We start from the raw sequence: 23,607 nt of genomic DNA, 5'->3' as shown, positions 1-23,607 counted from the left end.
CGCAAAAAAACCTCATGGACCGAATTTCCATCTGCGAATCGCTGCTGAATCGCAACAAAATCGACCCATTTCTGAAGCGAATGGTTACTGGTGATGAAAAGTGGGTCACTTACGACAACATCAAGCGAAAACGGTCGTGGTCGAATCGCGATGAGCCGGCGCAAACGGTGGCCAAGCCAGGATTGACGATCAGGAAGGTTTTGCTGTGTGTTTGGTGGGATTGGCAGGGAATCATCTACTATGAGCTGCTCCCCTACGGCCAAACTCTTAATTCGGACCTGTACTGTCAACAATTGGACCGTCTGAAAGAAGCAATCGCCCAGAAGCGGCCAGCTTTGGCCAATAGGAGAGGAATTGTGTTCCATCAAAACAACGCCAGGCCACACACATCGATAGTGACTCGCCACAAGCTCTGGGAGCTTGGTTGGGAGGTTCTTATGCATCCACCTTATAGTCCGGACCTGGCACCAAGTGATTACCACCTGTTCCTGTCTATGGCGAATGATTTTGCTGGTGAAAAATTCGCCTCAAGAGAAGCTTGTGAAAATCGACTGTCCTAGTTTTTTGCCAATAGGGACGAGGGTTTCTATGAGAGAGGCATAATGAAATTACCTTTAAAATGGCAACAAGTTATCGAACAAAACGGTGCATATTTGACTTAAATCGGATCATTCTAACTATGCTAAATAAAGCCTTCAATTTAATGCAAAAATAATAGATTTCTTTTTACTACACCTTATATATTCTCAATGGAGAAATCTTAATATATATGAACATGAAGCAGATTAGGTAAAAAAAGAAATGTTGTTAGTCTTGTAGACTAAGTACATTGTGCCTTGGTATTTAATTAAAAAAAAAAAAATATCTATCTGATACACCTGTAGATGAACAATTATGAAACCAGTATATTAACAATTATAATATACAGAAATAAATTTTACGTGCAGTAATCTTTACCTGGATACGTCCCGCATTCTCTTTGGTAATTACTTTTTCTATGGCAGCGGGTATAAATATATCACACGGCTCATACATGAGATTTTCGCCTTTATATGGCTCGGCCCCAGGGAAACCAACGATAGTACCAGTTTCTATACGGTACTCTTCCAATTCCTGAAACGCATAGAAATGAGTAAATATTAAACAAAAAAAGTTTTGTCATCAATTCTGTCACGTAATCGTACAAAGATTTGAGATAGTTATGCTGAAGACAACTGCCACGTACCTTTGGATCAATACCTTCTGAATTACAAATAGATCCATCGTGTTCGATCACTCCTATACATGCAGCACCCGCGCGGTGTAAATAACGCATAGAGTGCAAACCCACGTTACCAAAACCTTGAAGAATAAATGTTTTGCCTCCCCAGCCGGGCGTAGTACCTGCACATTATCATACTCCTTTATTTATGCACGTTTATTTAAACCTTTTAAAATATTAACACACCATAATATGATATTAGATCACAGGTACATTTAAAACCTTCTTACAATTAGAAAAATACAATAGCGCTTTTAATATGACTGAAGAAGATTATAATATTTATATAAATATACAATGTTATATTACATATATTGTAATTTATAAATAACTAATTCAATATAATACAAAGACGTACGAAATGCCATACCACCTAATTATACTATGGAACAAAATTTGACTCTTTTTTTGCTATATGAGTGTGAATAATTATTTTATAGATGTTGTGACTGCTTTATCAACCACATAGGTAACCCAACGGCGCCTATTAACCCGATATAAATACCATGGTAAAAGGGAGTGATATACTGTGCTCATTTTAGGCAATTTTACCTCTTTTACAAGTTTCAGAACCCAAACTTGCTAACTGCGAAGAAATAAATGATGTTACTACGATTGATATCTTTGTCAAATCCCGCTATGTGTCCTTTTCTCTCTTAGTTTCAAAGCGTGGAGCAACATAAATTGTCAAGCAAGTGTCAAACATGATTTCAAGAATTTATTAGAGTACGTATTAAAAAATTATTCAAAATGGATTCGTATTGGAATTATTCAATTATTCTTTAGATTTATATTGTGTTTTCTAAGAAAAACGGAATAATTCCGTAGGTGCTCTGAAAATTCCGCTGAGCTATACGTTGGTACAAATTGTACTTATTTATTTATATTTATATATTGATTTGTTCATTTATCTGGGAAAAAAATGTTTTATATATTGTATAATTGTATATACAGGGTTTCCCAAATTTAAATGTCTAAACATGTAGAGCAGTACTGCAAAGATTTGCACATTTTGGGCTGATTTCAGCAAGCGACCCCCACCACCGCAAGGCTGGCCGAGTCGTTCAGTAATAGATTATGCGACAGTAAATGAAAATGTACTATATGTGACAAGATTGTAGAATTGAAGATAGATGAATTAAAGTGGACTCTGATCATCTACCTCTTTGCATAAAGCTCGAAGAAAAGGATGTAGGACGAAGGACTGGGAGGAAAAAAAGGAACAAAATAGGATATAAGAAGAGGAAAGGAAAGAAAAAATTATGGATAAAGAAGATGATAAGAAATTTTAAGACTAGAATGAAAAAAGCGAAGGAGAAGAAAGAAAAGAAGAAGGATGAGAAATATAAAATAGAGGAGAAATGGGAAGAAATCAAACAGATAGTCTAGGGTGCCTTATTAAAAAAAAAAATCAAAAGAAGAAGGAAGGATACAAAGATTAGTGGGATAAAAATTGTACAAAGAAAAAAAGGGAAGTGAAGAGGATGTATGTATATAAGATGGAAAAAAAGCAAAGTAGAGAGCTACATGCACGAGAAAAGAATATTTAGGGAATTATTGAAGAAAAAAACAGAGAGCAAAAAACGAAGAAGAGAAGAAGGAATTCAGAAAGCTAAGGAGAGAAGCGAACAAATGGAAGTCCATAAATAAGAAAAGGGGCAAAAGAATATGGAAAGATAACAATATAGGGAAAAAAGAATGGAGAAGATATGTTAAGGAGTTATTGGACGGAATGAATGGAGAACACGGAATGCAACATATAACACAAGAGATCGAGGAGAAAGAGAAATTGAAGGAGAAGAAAATAAAAAGAGCGGTGAAAGTAAGAAAGGCATCAGGAACGGATGGAATCCCAATGGAAGCATGTAAATATGTTGAGTTGGAGAAGGCTTATGGAGGAAGTTGATGAATTTACTACAAAGGATATGGAAAAAAGGTACAGTTCCATAGGAATGGAAGGAAAGCATTGTCGTTCTGTTGTACAAAAATGATAATGAGGGTAGGGTAACAAATTACAGGAGAATTTCTCTCCTGTACACAGCTTACAAGATATATGCAGAGGTCCTAAGGAGCAGAGGCTTGAGAAAGAGATAAAAATAAAAAACCTAGTTTCAGAAAGTCAAACAGGATTTACAAGAGAAAGATCGAAAATGGATAACATCTTTGTACTGACGCACTTGATACAAAGAAATAGTAATGAATAGAGTCCGGATTATTTACCGACCGACGTACCAATTCCAGTCAACCGTAGCGCGTAAATTCCTCATAATTCCTCATAAATCCCTACTGCCACTCGCCCGAAGCCATGGCAAGCGATGGCGCCGCGGAGGTGGGAGATGCGGTATAATAGGGAGAGCTAGCTACGGTTGCGTACTCAAAACTTTTATCCGGGCTCTAGTAATGAGTATAGAGACAAAAGAAAAAAAAATATACATGTTTTCGCGGATCTGAAGGCAACTTTTAATAAGAGAACAAAGGCAAGTTATGGGACACCTTAAGAAAAAAAGGAATAAGTGAGACTATAAAGAGGATAGAAAAATATATGGTGTAGAGGTGAAAGCGAGGACGCAAGGATATACGGAGAACAAAAAGAATAAGGCAGAGGTGTGTAATGAGTCCACTCCTTTTCAATTTGTATATAGCAGATTTACCAGGTGTACAAGTATGAAATACGGATTTGAGAAAACAGATGGCGCATCAATGCAGTGTGTGGTATAAAGATTTGACTGTTATGCCATTTTGAAGTGCCATCAATAAGTGTCAGACGCGCACGAGTGATAAATTGAAAAAGTGTTTGCATAGTGTTGTGTTGCTGTGTTCGATATGTCGAAATTTATACCAAACAAAGAGCATTCGCGAACAGCATTAATTTTTTGTTTTTATTTGAAGAAAACTGCTGCTGAATCATACCGATTACTTCGAGAAGCTTATGGTGAACACGCTTCATCGCAAGATACGTATGTGAATGATGGTTTCGGCGTTTTAAAAGTGGTGACTTCGATGTTGCAGACAAGGAACACGGAAAACCGCCAAAAAGGTATGAAGATGTGGAATTGCAAGCATTGTTGGACGAAGATGATTCACAAACACAAAAACAACTCGCAGAGCAATTGAGCGTTAGTCAACAAGCTGTTTCCAATCGCCTACGAGAGATGGGAAAGATTCAGAAGACCGGAAGATGGGTACCGCATGAGTTGGACGGCAGGCAGATGGAGAGGCGCAAAAACACATGTGAAATTTTGCTTGCACGATACAAAAGGAAGTCGTTTTTGCATCGTATCGTTAGTGGGGATGAAAAGTGGATTTATTTTGAGAATCTCAAGCGCAAAAAATCATGGGTAGACCCAGGCGCACCATCCACATCGACCGCAAGACCGAATCGCTTTGGCAGGAGACGATGCTCTCTGTTTGGTGGGACCAGAAGGGTGTGGTCTATTATGAGCTGTTAAAACCTGGTGAAACGGTTAATGCTGGACGCTACCAACAACAATTGATCAATTTGAACCATTCGCTGCTTGAAAAAAGAATACCAAAAGAGACAACACAAAATCATTTTTCTTCATGACAATGCTCCATCACATACGGCAAAACCGGTTCGCGACACGTTGGAAGCACTCAGCTGGGAAGTTCTACCCCATGCGGCTTACTCACCAGACTTGGCTCCTTCCGATTACCACTTGTTTGCATCGATGGATCACGCACTTGCTGAGCAGCGCTTTGGTTCGTACGAAGATGTGAAAAAATGGCTCGATGAATGGTTCGCGGCAAAGGGGGAAGATTTTTACTGGCGTGGTATCCACAAATTGCCCGAAAGATGGGAAAAATGTGTAACTAGCAATGGAGCATACTTTGACTAAAGCTCTTTTTATCATTCCGAATTTAACGTGTTTTTTTTTTGAAAAAAAATTCGCATTTCATACTTGTACACTTGGTAGATAAAGAGCTAAAAAAAGAGATATGTAGAGTAGAAAGAGATAGGATATAGTCCTTGGTATATGCAGATGATATTGTATTCGTTAAAAGTAGAAAGATATTACAAGATATAATGGGAACTTTCAGGAGTTTTTTGGAAAATTGGGAATTAGAATTGTATATAGAAAAAACAAAAATAATAGTAGATTACAATAAAAGATACAATATAAGAGGAAGGGAGAAGAAAGAAAAATAGAAATGGGGAGGAAAGGAAATAGAAGAGGTTCAGGAATTTGAATATTATATTTAGATTTTACATTAAATAGGAGAGGTGATTATAACGAGCACCTAAAAGAGATTGGAAAGAAAACGAAAATGGCAGTAAGAAAAGTATAGAGTTTAGGGAAAAGAATATGCAGGAATGATTTTAAGAAGAGATGGATATCATTTAAATATTTGGTGCAGAGCGTAATGGCAATGTGATGGTTGTGAAATCTGATATGTAACCTAACAGGTATACTACATATATGATCTACACATATGTTTTAGTCCGAAACTTTCTAACACCGCGCACGCGCATGAATTCAGTATACAGTTTTGGAAGCCATGTATCTAAGAAAAGTTAGCGATCTATTGTATAGTATAGAATGAACTATATGGTTTAAGAACTCTATGGTTTAAATCCCTTGGAAAATGCAAATAGTGCACAAGATATAACAGCGTTCGCTGACGATGCATTGCTAGCACTTCTTATATCAAAAAGACACCGGAGTTTCTTAAAACGAAATCGCGAAAATTGCACACATCAGAACTTTGCATCGCATTGTTTTCATATAGAGCACGCAGAGAAAGAAAAAATAAAAACACTATCATGATATATTTCGAATAGAAGCTATCGGTTAAGCCTACTTAGAACTTGATCGGTTCAGCCCTAAGATCCAATAATCATGGTTTTGGAAAACTCGACGTTTTGGAAAACGAATCGCGTAAAGATACACGGTCAGTCTCACTGCGCGTACTCTTAGCACAAGACACTGCCACGTCTCCTGACTTTTGCCAACGGATTCATGTCAATTCAATTTTATTCAGCAAGTAAAAATATGTTGAATATGATTATTATCATACATAATAAAAGAAAAAATTAATTTTATCGAAGTGTTAAACATGAGAAAAGAATAGTATATAAATTTATATATTTATAAATTTTTATATCTTAGAAACAAAAAATCATATTAAACTGAACCAGAACGCATTTTAAAGTTAAAAATTGGTACTTTGATAAAGCATTCATGAAATTAAGCAAAAACTACATCAAAATCGTTGTTTTTTTGCCTTTTTGAAATCATTTTGTTCAAAATTGTGACGTAATAATCAACTTTGTCAACAGATTCGTATTTAACATGTAAAAATATGTCAGACATGACTATTTACACTCATGTTGCAAAATAGTATTTGTTTCTTAGTATTATCTCATTAAAACTGTACTTGTGGAATATCAAATTGTTTTACATGAATATATTCCATACTACGTAAAAATTGTTAGAAATAACATCATGAGTCGGAATTGGAAGAAAGTAAGGACGTTTACATCAGTTTATGAAATGACCAAGTGAAATGAACAGTAACTTAATATGTTGAGTAAAAAGTGAAAATATTATATTGTTTTTCGCGGAAATAAAGAATGTGGCAAAGATTCAAAAATGTTTCCGTCCACATTATGCAATTGTATCATTATCTAAAGATGTATTAAAAAATAATTAAACATAATGGCGCGTCTCCAAAAGTTGTAAGACAAAACGATCATATTAAATGTTATTCATTAAAGATAATTTTCCAATCTTTAAAAATTAATTTTGTAACAGTTCTCTGTTAATTTTCTTCAAAATATATGTAAGTAAGGTGTGTGAGTCCTCAGGGTGGAGAAAGTTACTTTTTAAAAGTAACGCGTTACTTAAAAGTAACGATAAAAAAATCGTTATTTTCCATTACTTTTTTTTGTAGTTTTGCAGAAGATAGATATACTCATCGATTTTGATGAAATTAGGATCATTTGACGCGTTTTTGCACGAAATGAACGAATCTAGCAGAAAAATAAGTATTGCTCTGTTCGGCATACTGAGACAAAAGAAAGAACTAAATATTAATGGTTAAAATTGATGATTATTGAAGTAAAGAAATCTATCAGATTCATTCATTTCGTGCAAAAACGCGTCGAACGACCCTAATTTTATCAAAATTGATGAATAAGCCTGTCTTCTGCATAATTACACTTTTTTAAATGTTAAAACAGACTTCTAAGACAGAATGCTAATACAGAATATAAATTAAATATAAGATATTTAGAAAAATATTTATCTTTAAACATTTTTATCTTTTATTAATATTTTACATACTTATGTTTAATTCTATTTTATTATTGTATATAATAGATATTTTAGTTTTTAGTATTCTTATGCTCTAAAGCGAGGATACTGAAAGAAAAACAGGCAAAAAGTTTTTGGTCTATTTAATTTATTTACCTATAATCTTATTGTCTGTGACGGCCGTGACCTATAGAAAAGTAATGATACAAGAGTAACGGGGTCAATTAATCAATAAATAAATTTCTACGTCGTTACTTTTTCGTTACTAATAAAAAAAAGTAACGGCGTCACAAAATTATTACCAAAAAAAAAGTAACCAAAATGTAACATCGTTACAAGTAATGCATTATTCCCAACCCTGAGTAAATGTTACATGTAGAGTAAATATGATATAGCATCTTGCATTTTACGTGACTGCATTTCACGTGCCATCCCATATTTCACAAACTTGTGTGTACGTCTTCACCACGTAAACATATAAGATAGACCCAATACCATATACCCAAAATCCATATACTTTTCTATAGTATATGTTGGATTTTGCAGAACGGTGCAAGAGACAAAATATCGGAGCAATCTATTCTTCTCTGCGCACGCATCTTGACATTTATATAACTGAAAAAAATAAAATAAGATATAAAAGTAAGGATATTACTCAAGAATTCTATTTTTTCTCACCGATTTTGATGAGATTAAAGCAAAAAATATTTATCCCAGTAAACAAGAATAGGTTAAAATAAATTAAAATTTTTTAAATATGTACTTTAAATCCATAAAAATGGATTGATTGGATTGAAATGGATGGAATCCGAGCTGACACTAGTTTAATATTCGAAAAAAAAAAAACATTTATATTTAAGGCTTATAAATTTTATTCCTAAGATATTTATAATAATATAATATAATAGTATAATAGCTCAATAATTTAAAAACAAGTTAAAAGAAAAAGGGCTACAAAATTTGATCTGTAAAAATTGGTAGATAAATAAAAGTCTTAATAAAATAATTATAAAATTTAATAACATGCTGGCTAATAACAACAAACGTTTCGATCGGATCATTATCAATGTTTACAAAATAGTAAAGTTGGAATTGCTTTCAAATTAAAATGTTGTATATAAGATCTCATGTGATGATTGTGACGCCAGCTATGTTGGCTAAACCAAGAGAAAACTAGATACTAAATTGCGTGAACACATTTCAGATATTAACAAAAAGATTGGTTCTCCATCTGTTATATTCGATCATCGCGTTAATTTTAATCATAATTTTAGATGGAATGATGTGAAGATTTTAGACAGAATCTTCTTATAACAAAAGATTGATATCTGAAATGATTCACATTAAAAGACAGAGTCGAGGTTTAAATAAACAAAATGATACTGAATCATTGCCAGAATCCTACTCACAAATCATACAATCCCTTTCTCCCTCATAATTATCTTTCTTTTCTCTCTATACAAGTATACATCCCCCCTCCTATGTTTCTTCTACCTATTGTTACACCCCGATAAAATTCTCTCTTTCCTTATTATATTAGGTCAATCGGAAAGTTCCGTCTATCTAGCAGCGAGTAGCTCTAGCTAGAACTGTCGATAACTCTAATGTTAATCAAGCTTAATTTTTTAGTTTTACCATCTGTCAATAAAATTCAGTATATAAAAGTATACGTTTGCATCAATAACATTGCTGTTTACTGCATCGAAAATGTCGACATTTGAGTCAAATAAGCGTCATTTGCGCGAAGTGTTAATCTTTTTTGCTTCAATAAAATAAATAGAAGAAAACTGCAGCTGAAGCTCGAATTCTTGTAGATGTTTATGGTGATAGTGCTTCTTTTGATAAAACATGCAGAGAATTCGACGTTTTAAAAGTGGTGATTTTAATGTGGAGGACAAAGAGCGTTCTAGACGGCCAAAAGCATTTGAAGATGAATTGCAGGCATTGGTGGATGAAAACCTATGTCAAACGCAAAAACAACTTTCAGAAGCATTAAATTGTGTTCAATCTGTTATTTCCGATCGTTTGAAAGCCTTGGAAAAAGTCTATAAGAAAGGAAAATGAATCCCATATAAACTGAAGCCAAGAGATATTGAAAGGCGAAAAACCATCTGCGAAATTCTGCTTGCTAGGCAACAAAGAAAGGGGTTTTTGCACCGAATTGTGACTGGCGATGAAAAGTGGATCTATTTCGATAACCCTAAACTCCGAAAAACCATTTGCAATCCAGGCCATCGACATCGACGCCAAAGCGGAATATCCATGGAAAGAAGGTAATGCTCTGTATTTGATGGAATCAGAAGGGTGTAGTGTACCACGAGTTGTTAAATTTGAACAGTCACAGAGGATCTCTACCAAGAACAGATTATCCGTTTGAGCCGAGCATTGCACGGAAAACGAAATGAATAGAAACGAAGACAGAATATGAAACAAGACAGCATAAAGTGATTTTACTTCATGACAACGCTCGCCTCACAAAACTTGTCAAGAAAACGTTAGAAGCACTTCTAGAAATCCCATGCGGCTTATTCACCAGACTGTGCCCTTTCCGACTATCACTTATTTCGATCGATGGCACACGCACTTGCAGAGGAACACTTCAATTCTTATGAAGACGTCGAAAAATGGGTCTCTGAGTGGATAGCCTCCAAAGATGAGTCATTCTTTCACCGCGAAATTCGCTTACTGTTCGAAAGATGGGAAAAAGTCATCGCTAACAATGGACAATATTATATTTTGATTGACTTTTTCATTTATTTTTTAAATAAAACCATACTTTTTGCAAAAAACGAATAGAATTTTCCGATTGACCTAATAAATATACGATTTATATCTTATCTTTATCTTATCTCTTAGTATTTCGTCTTAGTTTTGTCCCTATTTTATCTTTATTTTGCATTTTATCATATCCTTATCATACCTTTTATATCTTTTATATATTGTAAAATTCTTTCCTCTTTTATAGCAGGGTATATTTAGTTCCTTTATTTAAACATTCAAACCAACAGATAGTTCAAGTTTGTATACCCTTATGCGTCACATGGATAAAAAATATCTATTCTACAATCTTTCCTTTTCTTTTGAAAGTCCTTTTTCTAAAATAATAATTAAACAATAGCATACGTATATGCCTAATAATTAAGTAATATTATATATTAAGATCTTCCCACGAATGCGAAAACGAATATTTTTATTTTTCTTTTTTCCTCTCTTTTCTTTTTTTTTCTTTTTCTCCAAATTAAAACTAATTTAAAATTTAGAATATATCATTACTTCGCCTCGCATAAGGATGTTAATTAAGAAAATCGAATTTTTATTCTTCACATAAAACCTAGATTCATAATGTCAAAAGTAGAGCTTACGCGGAGCCTTGCTGTTTTATCTTAAGAAAACAAGTGCGAGTATAGGCCCTTCCAAATCTTGAAGAGTGTTGACTGGTCCTAGGAAGATACCCCCACACTCTTTGCCAGAATATAAAAAAACTACAAAAGATAATCAGTCAGTAGAAAAATATAATAATCTCGGAATAGAGTCCGTCACGACAGTCGTCTTCGCGAGTAGGAACTATAATTCGCACTCCCCTCATATAAGTTATCTCACGTGTAATAAATATATAATTTCTATTTCTTTCTTTTTAATAAACGACAGTATTAACTTATTGGATTAATTTCAATTTCATTTAAGGCCAGTCCGCGTGAGCTCCCATATAACCTTCATAACTCTTGCGAGGCTGAGATCTAAATTTCTCCTACAAATTATTTCCTTGTGATCATTTTCAATCATTGCACAACCTGATCTGCGATCCCCGAGTAAATTGTATAAATGCATTGACCTAAAAAACGGAAAAACCTCAATTTCTATCATATCATTACGTAACACTATCCTCCCCTCTTTATTCTTACTTCCCACTATTTTCTAACATCAACTTTTCTTTCTCTGAAGATCATTTCAAATTTATTTTGCCTAATAACGAAGAAGATAAGAGACATTAATCTTTCTCTCATCGCTTTGTCTATTTTACTTTATTCATATTAATTTTTTTTGGACTGAACTCTATAATTATGAAAAGTATTCTTTTTATTTAATTTCAAAGAATATTTAATTAATTTAATTGAACAGATAGATTTACATTGTACATTTTATACTTTTACTTTTATCAATATTGTATTGTTCTGTCATTTTTATAATCTTATATTATCATTATAGTATTATAATGCGTTATTTTTCGTTCTGAACACTACTTTATACTCATACACTGATATTCTTTTTGTTCAATTTTTCTAATAAGACAAGAATTCTGATACCAACAGTTTGATGTCTTGACATTGCGAAGTATATTTTTATTTGCCATCGACCGTACATAGTATAAATTTTTGTAAAGGTTAAAAAATAAAAAGCATACAGCCACAGCTCAAGATGTCAATAAGTTCAATATTACTATTTTAACATGTAGACGTTTCGGTCAAGATTTGACCCTCTTCAGTACATAAAACCGTTAAGTTTAAACAAAGAACATATTTTTACTAATAACAATTTGACAGATAGTATAATTTTAATATTTCCTATTTTTACAAAATTAGTCCGGCTCAATATAAGGGTTGCCGAGATCGCGATTCACACCAAGTCGATACATCGATATCGATCCTCATCTGTACTACGATCTCGATCCTTTTTGTACTGCTGCACATTACTTACTTCTGAATAACGTGTATCTAAGATCACACGCTTTTCACTAAACCATGCTTTTATCCACCAAGTTTGACTCACTTTATTCGGTCCTACCTCCGTATATCCACACGGCATCGACAGGTTATGGGCCCAGTCGCGCCCGGGAAAACGACATACGGGCGAAAATACGAAGAAAGAGCCGAAGTGAATCGGTTTCGGCCTCTCACGCGGACGATAGGTTAGAGTGATTTGGAAGAATGAGTGCGGCCGGCTTAACGCGCATCGAAGCGCTCGGCAAGGACAATTACGACACGTGGAAGCTGCAAATGCAGGCGGTGCTGATTAAGAATGACGCGTGGGCGTACGTGAGCGGCTTTTTCGCACAGCCGACACATGTGGCCGGAGACGCAGCCTCGGCAAGCGCCACGAAACAATGGAAAGTCAACGACAGTAAGGTTAAGTCGGACATTATACTTTCCATCAGTCTCAGCGAGCTGAAGCAGATCAAAGGATGCGAGACTTCGAGGGACGTCTGGCTAAAGTTCGAAAGCATATACCAGTCCAAGGGACCCGCCCGGAAAGCCACGCTGTTGAAACAACTAATGCTGCAGCGCATGGAAAATGGCGGCGACGTACGCGACCACGTGCGCCATTTCTTCGACGCCATCGACAAGCTTGGTGAGATGGAGGTCGACATTCATCCCGACCTGCTATCTATCATGCTGCTCTACAGCCTACCCTCCAGCTATGAGAACTTCCGATGCGCGATAGAATCCCGCGACGAGCTACCGTCACCGGAAACGCTACGCGTAAAGATCGTCGAGGAAAGCGACGCCAGATCGAACGACGCAGCTCGAGCCCCGTGCAGAACGCGCTGTATGCCAACAAAGGCGGAAAGAAGGCGCGGAAGCCGAGACGACCCATCGCCAGGAAGGAAGACACCGCTGCGGGCGGCGAGTTCAAGTTCCGCTGCCACAGATGCGGCACCGTGGGACACAAGGCGGCCGAATGCACGAAGGACATCAAGAGGGAAAACGACTCGCGCGAGAAAGCGAAGAAGAGCGAGGCGACGAGTTTACGCGCGTTGGTATGCCCGAGCGCAAGGGAGTGCGCGCTGCGCGCCGACCACGCGCAGCGCGACGTGCGATGGTGCCTAGACAGCGGCGCCACCTCTCACCTGAGTAACTCGGCCCTCGACTTCGACACGATCCAAGGCGAAAAAGGTATCGAACTGAATTTGGCAAACGGCAGCTCAACGAGCATACGCGCGAGAGGCGAAGTATTCCTAAGCGCCAACGTCCTAGGTAAGGTCAAAGATTTTCGTTTGATTGACGCCCTACATGTTCCTGATCTGCGCATTAACCTCCTGTCAGTCGGAAAGATCACTGACAATGGCTACAAGGTCATTTTCAACAGGGACACGGCCACCATTTGTGACAGCCAAGACGTCGTCAAGCTGGTCGCCGATCGTGTGAACGGATTGTACTACGTACGCGACGCAATGAGTCGTTCAAGCAATGGAGTGGGGGAAGCAGCATGCCATTCCACGGATGTCGAATCTCTCGAAACACGGCACCAACGACTGGGTCATCTGAATGAGAGATACTTATTGGAGGCTGTAAGGAATCAATCGATGCTCGGCATCAAACTCTCGACGCCCAAGCGGAAGTTGGCATGCAGCACCTGCGTGAGGGCCAAGATGACGAGACCCCCTTTCGTCAAAAACAATGACCGCGTCACGCAAGTACTGGAGATCGTGCATTCCGACGTATGCGGCCCTATGCGCATCGAATCGCACGGACGAGCGAAGCACTTCGTCACCTTCATTGACGACCATTCCAAGTGGTGCGAGGTACGTTTCTTGAGGTCCAAGGGCGAGGTCACCGACGCTTTTAAGGAGTATAAAGCTCTGATGGAGAATCTGAAGGACAGGAAGATCAAATACCTCCAATCGGACAACGGGAAGGAGTATAAGAATTTCACTTTCGACACCTTCCTCGCTGAGCATGGCATCGCGAGAAAGCTATCGATACCCTATCATCCGGAGCAGAACGGTACTGCCGAACGGAAGAACAGAACCCTGCTGGACACAGCGAGGTGCTTGCTATTACAGTCGGGACTTCCCGGATCGTTTTGGGCCGAAGCAGTCTCGACGGCAAATTACATAAGGAATAGAACTCCCAGTTCCAGACTCGGGGGCAAGACCCCCCCCCCCGGAGATGTGGACGGGAAGAAAACCGGACGTGTCACATTTTCGCGAATTTGGTTGCAGGGCATTCTGCTTAGACACGGAACCCGGCAAAGGGAGGTTCGAACCTCGGAGCAAACCGGCAATATTTCTAGGATACTCCGAATCTTCGAAAGGCTACAGGATGTGTTCTGTCGAGGAGAAAAAGGTCATCCTATCGCGCGGGGTGACCTTTGCAGGCGCTCCTGAGGGTGCGCCGACCGCGCCAGAAAGCATCTTCCCGAGGGAACCTCACTCGGAAGCTGAGACAGCAGAGCTTCCTTCCGAGATTAGGATGATCGAGGTCGACACGACGCCGCTAAATGTCGACGCAATTAACCACGTGCCCGGCGGACCCGAAGACGGCGCGACCAGCTATGATTCCAACGGCGACGAAGAGGCGCCTCGACCTCAGCGGGGAAGGGGCCCTGGGAAGCCTCGCATCATTCGTACGGGACAGCGAGGATGCCCCCGCCGCCAGCATCAGCCGTCTCGAGAGAATGCAGAATTCGATGGACCGGATCTAGTGAATCTGGCCGAAGTACCGCTCAGGTCCGCCATGTACAGCAACGATGCAGAATATTGGCTAAAGGCCATAGTTTCGGAGATCGAGTCCATCCTTCAGCATGACACATGGAAGTTGGTCGACCGTCCCAAGGACAAAGAAGTCATCGGGAGCCGCTTCGTGCTTCGAAACAAGTACCACTCCGACGGAACCCTGGAGAGAAGAAAAGCTCGCCTCGTGGCGAGGGGTTTCGCACAGCGCCTCGGCTTTCACTTCAACGAGACTTTTGCACCGGTAGCGCGCATGAGCTCAATTCGCTTGCTGACGGCATTGGGTGCTCGACGCAGCATGCACATCCATCACTTGGATATAGCTTCAGCTTACCTGAACGGAGACATCGACGAGGAGCTGTTCATGGAGCCCCCGCAGTTGCTGGAAGACGCTCTGAGAATCATATCAACCGACCGGTCCAGCGGCAAGGCCGTGAGAGAAAGGGCGGCCTCAATGCTCAGAGAGCTACAGACCGGAGACAAGGTATGCCTACTCAAAAAGGCCTTGTACGGTCTTCGACAGGCCGGTAGGAGCTGGCATCGAACACTTGACGCGTCTCTACGAAGGATCGGTGCAAAGCAAACGAACGCCGACCCATGCGTGTACACCATGGATGGGCGAAACGGACTCTCGTACATTCTGGTCTACGTCGATGACATCTTGTTTTTCTCAAACGAACCGGATAGATCCGAGAAATTCAAATCGGAGTTGAGTCGCGACTTCGAGGTAAAGGACCTTGGGGACATCAAGTATTGCCTGGGGATGGAATTTTCCCGGAAAAAGGGCAGTATCGTCATAAACCAACGAGGATACATCAGAGATGTGATGAACAGATTCGGCATGGAGGACTGTAAGACAGTTAGCACGCCCGTGGACATTCATTCGAAGCTGAACAAGCCGAATCGCGAGGCGGACGACGAGGTACGTAAACTGCCATATCGCGAACTAATAGGCTCTCTGATGTACCTAGCCGTATGCACCAGACCCGACATCGCCCATACCGTAAGTTATCTCAGCCAATTTAACGAAAACTTCGGCAAGGAACACTGGGCGGCAGGGAAGCGCATCATCAAGTACCTGAAGGGAATCATCGACGTCGGAATCGAGTTCAAACCGAACTCGACCACCTTGAACGGATTCGTGGACTCCGACTGGGGAACCTGCTCTGTAGACAGACGCTCATACACGGGGTACATCTTCCTCTTGAACGGAGGGCCCGTTTCCTGGGATTCGAAGAAGCAAAGGACCGTGGCACTTTCTTCGACAGAGGCCGAATACTTGTATATGGCCCTAAGCGATGCCACCAAAGAATCGATCTACCTGAACAGTTTTCTAATCGAATTAGGATTTGAAAAGGTGGCGGATGGAGCCCTATTCAACGACAACATCGGAGCAAAGAAGCTTGCCGAAAACGCAACTTTCCACGCGCGGAGCGCTTTCCAAGCACATCGACATACGACATCACTTCATCCGGGAGGCTTTGAGGGATCAGAAGATCATTATTCGTCATCTACCCACTGAAGACATGCCTACCGATATGATGACAAAAGGGTTATCGAAGGGAAAGCATCAGAAGTGCTCGAGACTCTGCGGATTAAGAGAGTTACCCGCGTGTTTCGATTAGACTTTGTGCAAATCGGGGGGGTGTGTTGCCGAGATCGCGATTCACACCAAGTCGATACATCGATATCGATCCTCATCTGTACTACGATCTCCATCCTTTTTGTACTGCTGCACATTACTTACTTCTGTACAACGTGTATCTAAGATCACACGCTTTTCACTAAATCGTGCTTTTACCCACCAAGTTTGACTCACTTTATTCGGTCCTACCTCCGTATATCCACACGGCATCGACAATAAGTAATTAAAAATTACATTTGGTTCAATCAAGTACATAATTCGAAGGATGATTGTAACATTCGCATGTACGCATTTTTTTATTTCTTTATCCGAATTATACGCAATCGTTTTCATTGGTCTGCGATAACAGTCGTCGAAATTCTATGGATAGAAATCTCCCATATTTGCAAAGTTTTTCGTACTTATTATCTTCATATATAAAATGCAAAACAAGCCGCACGCGAAGAGAAACACAAGTACCAATTTCTATTATAACACAAATTCAATTTTTTAAGTGAGTTAATTGTTATCTTATTTTTTTTGTATGTAAAGCCATTAATTTACTAAATTTGTTAAAAGAAAAATATTTAGAGACCTTACTTAAACTTAAGAATGAATTTGACAAACTTACGTGTATCTCATGGCGCGGAACTCGTCCAACACTTGAACACTGTGATATATTTTTTTGATAATGTGATCTGTACTTTCACAATGCCTCAAGCTCGAAATTGTAGGTCTATTTATAGTGGGAACAAAAAGGAGAAGGAGGAAGTTAAGAAGAAGGAAAGGGAAGTGGAAGAATTTTAGAGTGGGACTAAAATTCTTTTTCAAGGAGAGGGAGGTAAAGGTCTGGGAGGTAAACTTCTCAGTATCACTCTGTTTATTCAATCTATTTTTTGTGTTTTTATGTGAATCATTTCAGAGATCAATCTTTTGTAATGCGAGCGTTCAGAATCTAATATTTTTGTATTCAGCCAGTCAACATCTTAACATCTTGAGCTGTGGCTGTATGCTTTTTATTTTTTAACCTTTGTAAAACTTTTAGCCACTTTCTAATAATTTAAAATTTGAACTTACACGAGCATTATGATGTGTTTTAATTTTCAATTTTTCGAATTTATTAGAATGAATTGTGGGTTTAGAGCTTGTTTCTTTCTTAAACAATGCATTAAACTTATGAACAGGAATTTAAAATTAAGAATTAGAATTTCATATCTTAAAACTTGCATTAGTGAGCATTTGGTTCCCGGCCATCTAATCAAATTTTTAAAATACAAAATTAACACACACGATCGCAGTGCTACGCATAGTATAGAAAAACTCAAACAAAATTTTATCCATAAATTATTACGTGTTGAATTGAAGGACTCCTATAAACATCTATCTCACTTACAGTACGAATTATTTAGAAATTACAAAAATATTAATTCCATGCTTTCGCATGACATATGTGACGCTTTCTTCCGTCGCCAAGAATTCATATTTGCGAGAAATTGGCACCAAGAAAGCGTTAGAATTAATAGGAAATTTGAAGCGTCAATACGGGCTGCAACTCACTATAAGTGCAAATACATTAGTAACATCACATACGGTCTCACCATAACAGAACCACAAAATAATGATACGGATTTTACACCTTCAAAAATAGAAAAAATTTTTATTAAGGATGATAACATAATAAATTCGAATAATGTACATCACATTAATGTCAGACCGGAAAAATTTCTTTTGAATTACAAATTCAATAGAACTAATAATGACTGGTTAATTAATCTAATTGACATAAAAATTCCGGACAATGTAAAATATATCTTGCAGCTAGGACAACACTTCAATTTGCCTAATATTGTTACTAATAAGAGAAACATAACTGGCGAATTCATAAAACATATTGAAAACAACATTTTTAATTTAGACGAAAGAACAAAAAATTCAATTAGGAAGGACATAATACCGGTCCTTAATCGCATAAAATATAGCTCTCCGAATAGCCTAGTAGATTCTAAAATCAAACAAGGATTGAAGGAACTTAATGTGTTTGTAAAAAATAATCCAGGTCTTTTAATTACTAAAGCGGACAAAGGCAACACCACTGTAATTATGACCTTTAAAAACTACTTGGAAAAAATGCATGATATATCACATGACAAGGACACTTACAGATTGATAGACCCTACTAAAAAATTGACGACAGAAATACGAACGCTATTAACATGTTGGAAAACGAAGGGGTTTGTGGATCAATCTGTATATAAAAAATTGTATATTTCTGATGGTGATCTACCGAGATCCTATGGGCTTCCTAAAATTCATAAAAAGGGCATTCCGCTTAGAATTATCGTAAGCTGCATTAATAGTCCCTTTTACAATTTAGCAGGGTTCTTGAAAGATATAATTAAAAAAAGTTTGAACTACGAAAAAAACCTCGGATTCATAAAAAATAGTTACGAATTAGTTAAAAAAAATAAACGGTCTACCCTTGCCGGAGAATTATCGAATTGTGTCGCTTGACATCGCGTCGATGTATTCCAACATTCCCATCGAATTAGCCTTGGGGAGTGTTTTGAAAAGATGGAATGTGGTAGAAAAGAATACTTCTATCCCTTTTCAGGAATTTAAAAAAGCCATTTCCGTTATTTTAAATTCCACATTTTTTAAGTTTAATGAAGAATTTTACGAACAAATTTTCGGATTGCCCATGGGATCACCTCTATCATCAATTTTGGCAGACTTAGTAATACAAGACTTGGAATACAATATTTTTAATACACTTACCATTCACATACCTGTGTATTATCGGTATGTGGATGACATCTTATTAGCAGTGCCTTCTAATCAAATCACTAACATCTTGAATTCCTTCAATGCTTACCACGAACGCATAAAATTTACGGTAGATTATGGCGAGGAATTTGGAATTGATTTTTTGGATGTAAAACTTTTGTACGACAAGGGCAGGATTATTTTTGATCTGTATACAAAGCCTACTAACTCGGGAAGATACCTAAATTTTAGGTAAATAAAGCCATTTACCGAATTTTACATGTTTTTTTTCATATTGTTTGCAGAAACTTTTCCAGCACCCTACGTATAAACAATTTACATTACTATAAGACGACATTGTGCATTGAGTAAAAAACGGATAACCTAATCTCGCTTGGCCGGTCTCACGCCACAATCAAAATAATATTCGGAATGTGCTCAGTTTGGTTTGCTAGTGTTAATATCGATCATTCATTTTATTTAATCTAATCGAAGAGAAATAAAGAACATAATTAAGTTATTTTTATGTTACAATTTTTTTTCAACTTAGTTGAATTGAAACAAAAAATTTCCTACTCACAATTTTGAATATATTATATTAAGTAGTATTTATGGTTTATTTTTTTAAATAAAAACTGTTTTTATTCAATGGAAAAAATTGCATTATCTATTCAGAATTTTGAATTGTGCAGTATTCACAATGCACAGAAATGGCTGATATTAGATTTTAGATTCAACTGAATTAAAAAATTGCATTTCCTATTCACAATGCACACAAAATATCATAATATTATTTTTAGATTGAAAAGCATAGATATATTCCATGCTATTCCTATAAATGAATAAAAATGTATTCAAGATTGGAAAAGGAGTAGACATTTGTTTCATGTAATTCCTATAAATAAATAAAAATGCACTCAGCATTAAAAAGAATTCATTTTAACATTTATGAATCCGAGTTTCTGAAAATCTGAATCCATTTTAATCCATTCTCGTGCTGGGTACTCTAGTCTAACTTACACGTTCTCATGCTCTATATCATCGATGTGACAGATTTTCTAATCTAAATAGTCATTAACTTCAATATTAATTATTTTAATTAATATTTCGGTTAATATACGGAGCAGAGCGTCACTTTGTTTTGCCAGATTCATTTATTTCGTGCAAAACCGCATCAAATGAACATAATTTCGTCAAAATCGATGAGGAAGGTAAAATTCTTGAGTATTACCAAAGTTTACTGTCAAGATGCGCGCGCGGAAAATAAATTGCCCCGCACCGTTCTGCTAAATCCAGGTATACGAGGTCTGGCTATTAAATAACGAGACTGCGCGCGCAGAAGGCGTCCTAGACGGGTAGGGTGGGAAACGAATGCAGCGTTGGATAGCTGGAAGTGTCTACTATTCCAGTACGAAAACACGTTTTTGTCGCAGTAGTAATATTTTTTCTATAGAGATTAGAAACGAACTTGTTTTTTTCTCGTGCCGATAACAATGTGTGACGAAAAACACGAGCAACGGATCAATGTGAAATTTCTCGTTAAATTAAAAAAAACTCCGACTGAGTGCTATAAGTTGTTGAAAGAGGCCTATGGTGAGAATTCTCTATCTCGTGCGCGTGTTTTCGAATGGTATAAACGGTTTTCTGAAGGCCGAGAGAGCACCGAAGATGACCAACGTCCAGGTCGACCTGTCTCTGTTTCAACTCCGCAAACAGTGACCAAAATCAATGAAATTGTGCGCGGAGATCGTCGTATGAGCATTCGGATGATTGCTGAGACTGTAAACGCCGATAAAGAAACTGTCAGAAAAATTTTACATGACGAATTAAACATGAAGAAAGTCTGTGCGAAGTTGGTCCCAAAAAATTTGACCCCTGACCAAAAGCTCGTCCGTCAACAGATCTGCTCAGATTTTCTTGAGAGGTTAGATGAAGAGCCTGAATTGATGGAAAACATCATCACTTGCGATGAAACCTGGATATTCCAATACGATGTTGAAACTAAGCGGCAATCCATGCATTGGAAAACTCCTGCATCGCCAAGAATGAAAAAAGCAAGGATGTCGAAATCAAAATTTAAAGCCATGCTAATCGTTTTTTTCGACATCAACGGCATCGTGATGACTGAATGGGTTCCAGAGGGTCAAACTGTAAACCAAACTTACTATTTGACAGTTTTGGCAACATTGCGAGAGCGAGTTCGTAAGAAACGGCCGGAGTTGTGGAAAAACAAGTCGTGGATCTTACACCAGGACAACGCACCTGCCCATAACGCGCTGTCTGTGAAGCGTTATTTAGCCGCTAGAGGTACTCCAGTGCTCGAACACGCGCCGTACTCGCCTGATTTAGCACCCTGTGACTTTTTCCTGTTTCCGAAGATCAAGTCTGCCTTAAAAGGAACCCGGTTCGAGTCGATGGAAAAGGTGAAGCGAAAATCGGTGGAGCTCCTAAATGCTCTTACAAAAGAAGACTTCCAGCATTGCTTTGACCAATGGAAAAAACGAATGAAACGGTGTGTGGCGAGGGGAGGGAAGTACATTAAAGGGGAGCATTCAATTGTAGAATAATTTTTAAAATAAAACTTTTTTTCATAAGCAGTCTCGTTATTTAATAGCCAGACCTCGTATATAACTAATGCTGAGTCTATCTTATATGTCTATGGTCTTCACCTTCGACTAATTCTGACCTATAATGTCACACTAACAAACTTCTATAAATAGACTGTCGCTTTGTTAGAGGACAGACGTTGGAGCGCTATGTTTAATTTCACATACTCACACATGTATAAATCACATGAAAAATCACTGGTCAGTTCATATCGTATGGTACTACTACTACAGAATGCATACATGTACATACAAGAAACAAAACAAGATAACTCGAAATCTGGTTTATTTTTTTCTATCACACTGAGTCAGCAGTCTATTTACAGAAGTCTTTCTGTATGGTCACATCTAACAAAATTTCAGTGAAGTATATACAGAATTCGCTCACAGAACTTTAAAAAACCGATACCCTATAAATACAATTTTAATGTAATAATTAAATGTCTTTTCATGCATGCTATATAAATAAAAATTAAAATAAAGTAGCTAATCAATTCATAAACATACCAATCATGCTCATATAACTAGCTTCGTTGATGAAATTTTCTAATCCGTGGAACACTCCACGTCCTGTCGCAGAAATGCGACCATGAATGCCACCCTGATTGATGGGTTTGCCAGTGACACAAGCGTGAGCGTTGATGTCGAGATGGCCAATAGTTTTCGCATAAGTATCGGCTATCCAAGACATTTCCCGTTCACCGGTTCCCATATCGGGAGCAGGAACATCAACCCCAGGTCCTAAAAAAAAAAATTAATCTTTCTAAAGCCGGCGGCACACAATGCTTGTTTCCTTGCTGGATTGCTAGTTAGAATAAATGTTTGCCATCGTATTGGCTACGATGCTAATCATATCACCGCAGCCAATAGAATGGCAAAATTCTAATCCAACTATAAATCCAACAAAAAAAACAAGCATCATGTACTGCAAGCTTAAGAGATAAAATTTTCAAAAATTTTTCTCGTAGGATAAAAAGTTAGTTCATCGACTCTGATTCACCCTGTATACAATTTTTGGAATAGAAAAAACAAAAGTAATATTTACATATATATGTATACATAACTTCTACTGACTTAAAGTTTTGATACAAGCTATAGAAATCAAAGCCTTAAACGGTCTAGCTGGATCTTAAATGCTTAAATAATTCTTGTGTAAATTTATGTATGTACTACGTATATAGTTCCTAGAAACGCGCGACTACCGAGACCTAAGGACGCTTGTACGGAATGCAAGAGATCCGCGTCGACTCCCGGCCGAGGTAATATTTTTCGCAATAAGAATTAATTATTTACAGATTTTAATATTTAACATTATTAAAATCGTTTCGAAGATGCGAAAGCATCAAAAATTTGTTAAATTGCTAGTTAATTTAACTCGTGGTACTACTGCGGTAGTTTAGTAAAGTTAGCGTTTCAAGATTAAAAAATCATTTCGACGCGCGTTTCTAAGGACTACATACGTAGTATTGGGTGGATCCATATATTCGTTCGCTTTTTGAAGGCTAAAATGAAACAAGTTTTTTTCATACAAAGGATGAATTTTATTCATACATATATTCTCCGTTTTTGTTGATGACCTCTTGCCATCTTTCCAACAATTTCATTATTCCGCTCTCATAGAAGGTCTG

General features: G+C 37.7%; 1 protein-coding gene across 1 annotated transcript in view; it reads right to left on the bottom strand.

Moving 5' to 3' along the window:
- Positions 1-23,607, bottom strand: part of LOC108756549 (glutamate dehydrogenase, mitochondrial) — a 125,906-nt gene that overhangs the window by 23,448 nt on the left and 78,851 nt on the right. Inside the window, exons 3-5 of the mRNA XM_018500435.1 lie at positions 22,487-22,720; positions 1,226-1,383; positions 958-1,113 (exon numbers count right to left, since the gene is read on the bottom strand). Coding sequence (XP_018355937.1) covers positions 958-1,113; positions 1,226-1,383; positions 22,487-22,720 — 548 coding nt within the window. The remainder of the gene's footprint in view (positions 1-957; positions 1,114-1,225; positions 1,384-22,486; positions 22,721-23,607) is intronic.

This window comes from Trachymyrmex septentrionalis, unplaced genomic scaffold (assembly GCF_001594115.1).
Source record: "Trachymyrmex septentrionalis isolate Tsep2-gDNA-1 unplaced genomic scaffold, Tsep1.0 scaffold128, whole genome shotgun sequence".
NCBI classification, from domain to species: domain Eukaryota; kingdom Metazoa; phylum Arthropoda; class Insecta; order Hymenoptera; family Formicidae; genus Trachymyrmex; species Trachymyrmex septentrionalis.
Note: the sequence above shows the minus strand (reverse complement) of the source record. Positions and strands in the feature narration are given on the sequence as shown.